The 9,738-nt window shown below is 38.3% G+C and overlaps 1 protein-coding gene across 1 annotated transcript in view; it reads left to right on the top strand.

Moving 5' to 3' along the window:
• Positions 1-1,248: 1,248 nt before the first annotated feature.
• Positions 1,249-9,738, top strand: part of LOC134754867 (uncharacterized) — a 45,268-nt gene continuing 36,778 nt past the window's right edge. Inside the window, exons 1-2 of the mRNA XM_063691316.1 lie at positions 1,249-1,443; positions 9,385-9,590. Coding sequence (XP_063547386.1) covers positions 9,397-9,590 — 194 coding nt within the window. The 5' untranslated portion in view covers positions 1,249-1,443; positions 9,385-9,396. The remainder of the gene's footprint in view (positions 1,444-9,384; positions 9,591-9,738) is intronic.

The raw sequence follows: 9,738 nt of genomic DNA, 5'->3' as shown, positions 1-9,738 counted from the left end.
CATGTAATACACGTATTAGCGCGAGCGAGGCGCAGCCACGGGCGAATGAGAACCAAATGATATCATTAGATATTCTTATGATGTCAAAATGTAAGGTTGAATTGGCCTCTAGGTATCAGCGCCATAGTTGAGATCATATACATACTTATTACAAAAATAGAGATTGATTTTGTAATCAATGTTATTTTATTACAGCACGTTAAAATAATATTTATTTATTTCAAACAATGGTAATTATACGATAGTTTATACTTAAATACTAGTACATTCATAGATTCAACTCAAAATAAGTACAGGTCAAGTTAAAATTTTTAATACCGAACGAATTTATATTTTCAGTTGCTCATGGAAATTTGATAACAATACCTAAATTTACTATGACAGTATATACCGCTCTATCTTATTATATCCTCATTGCCTAAACTAAGTAAACATTTACTTGTTTCTTAGGTATGCACTTTTTATAGGTCATTGTATCAGTGGGTAAATGCTTACCGGACAAAATGATTGCTTATAATAATAATAAACTAAATGACTATGACTATCTTTTACTCTCTAGATAGAACGTTAATTGGTGACATAACAGTGGCTGTAAATTCGACAGCCCACTGCATGACTTTACCAAAAGAAAATAGTACTTATTTAAGATATTTAGCTTAAATATCGTGTATACTTAAATTATATTCACTCGTTCATTCATTTACTATTGTAGAGTACGTACACGTACCTTTTAGTAGTTGCGTGTTCACAATCACACCTCATCTCTCCTGCTGACACCTATATCTTATTTTTATTGTTTAGTAGTTTGTAAATTATCTTGATAAATTGTCTCTAGGAAATGCAATCTCGCACCAAGATTGGCGATTCGAGATCTCGCACGAAAAATCTGAATCGAGATTGGGTGTTTCGAGATCTCGACCGTCAGACTTTCGAGATCGAGATTACACTCGACGAGATAGAGATTTGGCAAAGTAAATAAAAATGTGCTATTTTGATCAAAAATCTCTAAGAACGTACTTATTTATTTAAGTAGTAGTTTTTATGTGAAATACTAAAATAAATCCTGCTTTTGTACGAAAATGACAGTTACGTTGGATAAATAGGAGCAATCGAACAAAATTAAGCCGCAACGTGCAAGCGAAAAGCGACTGCAAGCGCGCTGATGACGTCAAACAGCAAGTAAATGGGAAGTTTGAGTCACAGGCTCACAGTCGCAGTCGAGCGAGTGTCGAGTCACTCGAGTCAGTCCAGTTCCGCTCTCGGTGCTAATATGACGCGCCGGTTGCACGGAAGACGCCGGTCAAGTTGCACATTAAATTAGACAGTTGTTCCTGTTGGTTCTCTGTATTCACAAGATCTTGTTATCTTTATTGACTGTGTACAAATATTTTGGACTACACCCGTGTTCGTCTTTAGACATCAACATTCCTAGAAGTCAGTGAGGTAAGTTGAAAACTTTAACAGGCACGGTTATTTGCAGACTGACTGCTGATTCCTAACTGGATAATATAATAAATATTAGTTCTGATTCCTCTAATATTACCCAATTTTTTGGTTTTGCTTTTTATCTAGCAAAATGTTTCTTTTAATAAATATTTTCTTAAATGTATGTAGTATGGATAAAATAATAAATACATACATGATAATATATACAGTGGTACTACGTAAACGAAATTAAAAACTAGCTTTAATCTTAATTAATTAGGCCCTTAAGGCATTGTACCAAGGATGCTGGTGGCATTTCCTCGCTGTATCGCAATGCTGATACGTTGTGCGAGGAAGCCGCCAGCTCTTCGGTCACCAGTCAACCAGTCGCTTCGCAATTTCTGCAAACAACTTGTGCGCGCTGGGAACCCATGGACCTAGTTTCAACTCCAAATGGAATGGATTATGGATTAGTTTGTATTTATTATTACATGTTATCAACTACCTAATTAAAAACAAGTTTTAATAAAATAAAATATAATTCCGGTTGGATTTAGGTAACTACTCAACTTTTACCGATGTACCTACTTAACATTAATTTTCAAATGTAACTTAAATTTTATTTCAAAATTCTTAAAAAACGTTTTGATAATTTGAAATAATTGTAGGTACCCACCTACGCACATTATTTTTTTGTACGTAGGTATCCTACGTATTCTTACTCGTATAAACATAACGGCAGCCATTTTCATTTTATAGGGTTCCGTACCAAAAAGGTATAAAAGGAACCCTCTGTCTGTCACATTGCTAAATATCTCGAGAACTACTGAAGCTATTGATTTGAAATTTGGAATAGTTATGAACAACGCTAACCCAAACACATTGAAAGTATATATTTTTTTTTTTTTTATTAATTATGTAAAATGCTCAATATAAAGAGGGGGCAAAAAGTCAAAGTCTACTTACTAGGTCGAGTGGGATATCGTTTGAAAGAGCTCAAATTGAACATTACAAAACATATTTTTATTTGTTTCTCATAGTGAAAAAAAGGCGCTATTTCAATATAGGTAGTTTGAAATTGAAATCAACCTTATCGACAAGCGACAAGCGATAATGTGGTACCTTTTGCTTGAAAACGTCACATTTTCTGATTTAATTTGCAATTTAAGCCCATTTGCGGATGTTTGTTAGACTTGAAACATCTATGAGATTACACTAAAAACACCTTCTTTCAAATAAAACAAATGTTGAAATCGGTTCACATGATAAAGAATTATCCCTGAAAAACCAACATACATACGTCGCGCAAATTAGTTAGCCAATTTGCCGATACATGACGCTGTACACAATTATGCTTAGTATACTTCTGGTCAAGTCTTTCGTGATTCTATTTACATGAGAAAATTGAAAGTTTGTACGGAACCCTCGGTGCGCGAGTTAAATGAACTCGCACTTGACCGGTTTTTTTATAGAAAAAATCCTATCCTATCATTAACATAAATTGATATACCTATTCCTTAATCACAAGAAATTACGTCAAAAATACAGCCCGGTCAACTACGCGCGCGCTACCGAGTATAATATTGGGTTATGGTAGGTTTTCTAAGATTGTTACAGCGTGGTTACAGCTTAACAAACTTAAATTATATCAGTTTTGTTGAATTTTAATGTTGGAACTTATCTACTGTTGCATGACTTGCATGTGTCTGTAGCCTGCTAAATAAGTTAGCATAGTGTAGATCGACCTGTTCCTACAGTAAGCTCAATAGGGCTTGTGTTGTTACCTACCTATAATATATACATAGTTATTTATTTTAAGTACATAGAAAACATCCATAACTCAGGAACAAATATTTTTGATAAACACATAAATAAATGCCCTTACCAGAATTCGAACCCGAACCCGTGACCTCCTTCTTCGTAGTCAGGACCACTACCGGCTAGGCTAGGAGGTCGTATTGAGATTAAACTTGTTCTAACTTGTCTTACCTAATGGGATTATTTGCCGTTGCCAATAATCAGTCAGGCCGGTCAGGCGCCCCTTCTATCATTGTAATGTAGTGCTTGTTATTTCTTGCAAGAACCTAAGAAAGTGTAGGTACGTAAAGTGGCTCGGCGCATCGTGCCGTTGAAAAACAATAATTTGCCTACTTTTTTTTGCCAAAATTTATATGAGAAAATATAGAACCATGAAAAGGTTACTTTAATTCATAAGTTTCATAACAAATAAATTAATAACGCGTCGCAATCATGTTGACCAGTCTCACCACTAGAGTCATGGCCGAGTTAAATTAAGGGTTTCACCTCGAAATGAGAGATAATAAGCTGGAAACTCGTATAAACCTTCGTTTTGACGTATTAAAGGTTCTCTTAAAAGTCGACTCGAAAACGTCTCATCTCATGAAAAAATATTTGGTACCTAACTTGTCGTAAAATTTATGCTCTACAACTCTTTCCCACATGTAAATAACATCGGAGCTATAGCAATTTTGATATATGACATTTGACCTTGAATAACTTCTGACTTGCACACGATATATGCGTCGATTTTTAAGAGAACATTTAATACGACATAACGAAGGTGTATACGAGTTTCCAGCGTATTATCTGTCTAATTCAAGTAGTCTGATTTTAGCATTGTGTGCGCTGGTAGATCGTATTTTTCTTGACTTAGCGAGGGCACTACCATGCCCCCAGATACATTCTGGTACAGTGGAGTTCAAAAATATGTGTGTATACATTTCTTCACCTAATCCATTTCAATAAGGTGAAAAATGTACCTATACATATTTATGAACTCAACTTTAATGAAAACATTACCTACTTCTGTCTTGCAGTCGCTCGCCATCAGATATATCCGAGAGGCCGAGGTGCTCAAAACACGCACTCTAATGCCTTAACAATAAATAGAAGTATTTTCAGATATTTGTACGCACCTTGGCCGCTCCGATATGTGTTGGCGACTGTACCGCGCATAACAATTGTAATTGTAACAGTTATTGAAAAACTCATTCTAATTTTACAAGCTTTTATTTAACTTACAATGTACCTATGTAAGTAATTATGTATGTTTATTTACAAGATATTATTTAACTTGCAATGTACCTATGTATGTACGGGTCAAATAATGCAAGTTAAATTTGACCCCCTTCCCGTATTCCGATGAAGCCGAAATTTTGCACACGGATGTAAATCGGATGACAATGCAATATTATGATGACATGGAGCTAATCTGACGCCAAAGACAGGAGGTAGCCATAGGAAATTTGTGATAAAACAACGTAACCCAAATTGTGTTTATGGTTTTTAGAATTGCCTCGCTGAGTATTATTTGCCTGTGGAAAGAAAAGTTCAGTCAGCAGCAGCAAAAGCTGGTACCAAAAATGTAATTTTTGCCAAAAACTTATTTAAACTAGGTACCTACTGTATACTCATTTATACTCAAGCAATTTGTTGTGGATTGTAATAAAACCGGCCAAGTGCGAGTCGGACTCGCGCACGAAGGGTTCCGTACCATTACGCAAAAGCGGCCAAAAAATCACGTTTGTTGTATGGGAGCCCCACTTAAATATTTATTTTATTCTGTTTTTATAGTATTTGTTGTTATAGCGGCAACAGAAATACATCATCTGTGAAAATTTTAACTGTCTAGCTATCACGGTTCATGAGATACAGCTTGGTGACAGACAGACAGCAAAGTCTTAGTTATGGGTCCCGTTTTGCCCCTTTGGGTACGGAACTCTAAAAAATTTGTTAGCTGTTGATTGAAATGTTTGATTTTATTTTATCTTTTTCGACAACGGGTGATAATTCATCCATTTTCTGAAGACCGGATTATCACGACTTGCAAACGTTCTTACACTGTTGTAAGAACTATTATTATAATCTGTAGTACTTTTTTAGCGCACTCATTATTAACTAATTTTCGGTATCGGTTCGCGGTACATAAGCACATAAGTATCAAATTATGGTTTTAGTATTGGATGCAATAAGGCCACTAATTTTGGAAATTACAGTTCTGCAGCATTTTTAGGGTTCCGTACCCAAAGGGTAAAAACGGGACCCTATTACTAAGACTCCACTGTCCGTCTGTCCGTCTGTCTGTCTGTCACTAGGCTGTATCTCATGAACCGTGATAGCTAGACAGTTGAAATTTTCACAGATGTAATTTCTGTTGCCGCTATAACAACAAATACTAAAAACAGACCATATAAATATTTAAGTGGGGCTCCCATCCCATTTTACCTTTTTTAGGGTTCCGTACCCAAAGGGTAAAAACGGGCCCCTATTATTAAGACTCCGCTGTTCGTCTGTCTGTCTGTCCGTCTGTCTGTCTCCAGGCTGACCCGTGATAGCTACAGTTAAATTTTTCACAGATGATGTATTTTTGTCGCCGCTATAGTTAACAACAAATACTAAAAAGTACGGAACCCTCGGTGGGCGAGTCCGACTCGCACTTGGCCGGTTTTTTTTGTAATGGTACGGAATCCTTCGTGCGCGAGTCCGACTCGCACTTGGCCGGTTTTTTTTCGTACTTCGTTCCCGCTGCAGCCGACGCCAACGGCAGGGGAGTCGGGTCAGTGCCCGCGCGAAGTCGCGTTTTCGGCAGTTATGTAGGTATGTACCTATGTACCTATTTGTACTAACAGCAACACTCGTAGAGTTAGGCTAAGCTAAGTTGGCAGCGATTTTGATAGCCGAGACTGTACAAGTACTGTAGTTTAAACGTCATAATTTCATAGAAATACTAACTGTATCTCTGACATCTCGGTAAGCCTTTGTCTGATGCAATAAGGTTAACGAAATCTCAGTTAATAACTAGTGCCCTAGAATAGAAAAGTACCGCTTACATCCCTCCTAACAGGGAAGAAAAGTGCTACTTTGATCCGTCCTAGCAGGGAAAAAAAGCCCTTTTCCGAAGGTGATGTTTAAAGTCTAGAGCAGGTGAGCCTATAATATAACCATTCTATGCATTCGGCGGCGGGTTCGCGATAGCGACTTGTTTTTTTTTTTTACAGGGACGTCATTCACGTAATGCCGTCTTAAAGTGCCTGCACGTGCAAAATTTAATATGTGTAGGTAGGATTGTAGCCTGAGAGTCGGTAAGCAAATTAGTCTGATACAACGATGTGTGGAAAAACACAGCCCTTGTAGCAGCGGCCTTAAACCTAAAACTTGGTCCAGCTTGAAGAAAAGCTAACCTGCCTGTGATAAGCCTGTGGAAAGTGAGAAAGTAATATAGATATATTTGTTTTACAGGGGAGCAAAGTTGTAGTTTAACCGCTCGATTTCAAAATTGTTCACCACACCAACACAAGGAAAATACTAACTGTAAAATATCAAAGCAAATCGATTTAAAATGAATGTTATTAAATATTTTATCATTCAAAATCATCATTTAAAAGTTAATTCTACCTGCCAACATAAGAAAACCACTCAAAATTTGCATTTGATTCCTTTGCCTCACATGTGGATAAAATACCACTTTCTTATCAGTTTTTGAACAATCATGAGAGCCTTTACCACCTGGTGTGGTGAAAACTAATAGATATATATATTGATATATATGACCATCTTAACTCTAGCAGTTAGCGGCCCCCACTCTCAAGTTAGGTTTCAGTGAAGGAGTGCGGCGAGGCGCACTCGCGGTTGATGCAATTGCAACTGCGCTTCCGAGAAGGCAATCAGCGCTCTCGAGGCAACTGCAAAATGTGGTCAGATACTTACTGTGTGCCGTCTGTCGGTCGGTAATTGCAAAAATTGCGCAGGCTGTCGCGGAACACGATTAAGTTCTTGTTTTACAACTTACAATCCGTTTAGGTCATGCTTGTTTATGTTGTTGAACCTTAACTAACCCACCTACAGCTTTGGTACCAATATCTATTTTAACCCTTAAATGCATAGTGATGGATGCAGCCTACATAACAAAAACATCTAATGTTATACAATATCATAATCATAATCATTTTATTCATAAAACCAATTTACATGTCAAAAACATAAAATTACAATACAGTTAAAAATATAAATTGAGATAAAACGTAAAATTAATATCTAACTCCACAATAAATAATATATACAATTAGGTGTAACAAAAATAAAAAATAAAAGTCGCTCTCCGCCTGGGAGTGAACTGTGTTGCCCCACATCGTTGTCGCTGTGGTGATCCAGTCGACCGGTTGGGCCACCATGGACTATCCTGCGGCAGAAGTGCTGGGCGTGCCCCCCGCCATGCTGGCCTTAATGATATCATCCGTCGGGCCTTAGCCAGTGCGGGAGCACCGGCCGTTTTGAAACCGACCGGCCTCGCCCGCGATGACCCTCGTGCCATGGAAGATGGGACGGCCGTTGGTTTGGGACGCAACCTGTGCCGATACTCCATGGCACCGCAGTGAAGGCTGGTTCGGCTGCCAATTCTGCATATTTGAGCCGTTTGGGGTTGAAACTATGGGGCCTTGGGGGAAAAGCGCCCATAGGGTTTTTAAGAAATGTAGCCGCAGGTTAATAGAGTTGACGCGTGACCAGAGGGCTGGGTCATATCTAGCACAGCGGATCAGCATTGCCATACAACGTGGCAATGCTGCCAGCCTTCTGGGCACGCTGCCAATAGACGGTGATTTGGGGCAAATTTTCTATTTATAGTTTTTATATTTGGTTTTTAATTTAGTTTGTAATTTTGAATTTGATGATTTTTAATATGTTATTTTGGACGTTTTTTTTCGGGGTTTGTAATTATTTTATATTTAAAACTTTATTAGGTATATCACAAATAGTGTACTTACCTTTCTGATGGCAGTAAGATATTTCATATCTTCCTGAAAATTACATAAAATATGATTTAGCCTATGCAACTTCTAACACAGATTTTTGGTGTTTTCAATCAAAGGTAAACAAATTGTCATTTACTATAAGGACGAAAATTGCTTGTATCTTTATACGAAAAACCTGTCAGAGCATCCTTATGGCAAGCGACAATGTGTTACCTTCTACTTGAAAACGACAGTCATTTATTATTCTATTAGTCAACCTACATGTAATCCGTGTAGATAGGTACTTTTTATCTTTGAGTCGCATCATATCATTGGATTAGTCGGAGACGTCCACTACTGGACAACGGCCTCCGTCAAGGATTTTTACAACGACCGGTTGTGTGCAGCCCTCATCCAACGGTTACTTGCTATACCTAATATACTGTCATTATTGACCAGATTGTCGTGTAATATTTGTCCCATTCCGCATTGCCCCGATTGGAACTTAAATGGGCTGATGTATCTAGTGTTATTTGGAATGCAAGTATTTCAACAAAACAAATGAAGGTATCTATTTGCTTTTAGTGTACTCGTAAATTACCGTACCTAGGTACGGTAGATTATCGGGCTCGCTTAACGGTTTGTTTTTATTGCGCGCGTTGATGCCATTCTTTTAACAGTCCAGGTAATCCTTATTAATCAATAGTATCAAATTCGCGCGAAGTGATGTGGTTCCTTGTACGGAAAGGTGTGACATAGTATTTTGGGAAATTCCATGAGAACGGGAATCACGCGGACAAATCAGAATAAAGGATGACTCACGTTAGACCGGACCGTGTCCAGGCCGGAGCTTCCGGCGCTTCGTTTTCTATGGAAAGCATCACGTGATCACCTGTCATGTCATAGAAAAGTAAGCGCCGGAAGCTCCGGCCCGGACACGGCGCGGTCTAACATGAGTCATCCTTTATAAGCCTTATTATATTAACTTCCTTTGTTACTTCATTGGTACCTCATACTTTTTAACCTCCGCTCGGACGCATGACGAGTATGACGACGGCGGGTGAACCGATTTGGATGTTTTTTTTATTGGAACGCAGGTAATTTTTTTTTTTTTCAATTTACTTTAGAAGAAAGATAGTGAATGCACCTTTAACTTTTAGGTCAAATGAATACAAAAATATTTACTAATAATCGCTCCTGTTTCCTGCAGGTGTCCGGTCGCATGCTGCTGCTGATGCTGGTGGTGGCGGCCGGCGCGCGCGCCGTCGCCGCCGCGGACCTCTGCTCGCTGCACCTCATCCCCTCCAACACCACCTACATGCAGTTCACCAAGGAACCGGTCCCGCTCGAGTACGGATTCCAGGGCCAGTTTAAAAGCATCCACTGCTGCGTGAAAGGATACCGAAGCATCGAATGGTAAGCACTTGCTTGTAATTTACATATACATATTAGCTAGTATATATGACTTGTTGCATGTACCTAAGCGATGGCAACAATGTTGTGAGTATAATATTAATACATTTAAGCGTATGGCGAAACATTGTAGGCAATATGTGCTAATATT

The sequence above is a fragment of the Cydia strobilella genome, chromosome Z, assembly GCF_947568885.1.
Source record: "Cydia strobilella chromosome Z, ilCydStro3.1, whole genome shotgun sequence".
NCBI classification, from domain to species: Eukaryota; Metazoa; Arthropoda; class Insecta; order Lepidoptera; family Tortricidae; genus Cydia; species Cydia strobilella.
This window is presented reverse-complemented; position numbering and strand designations above follow the sequence as displayed.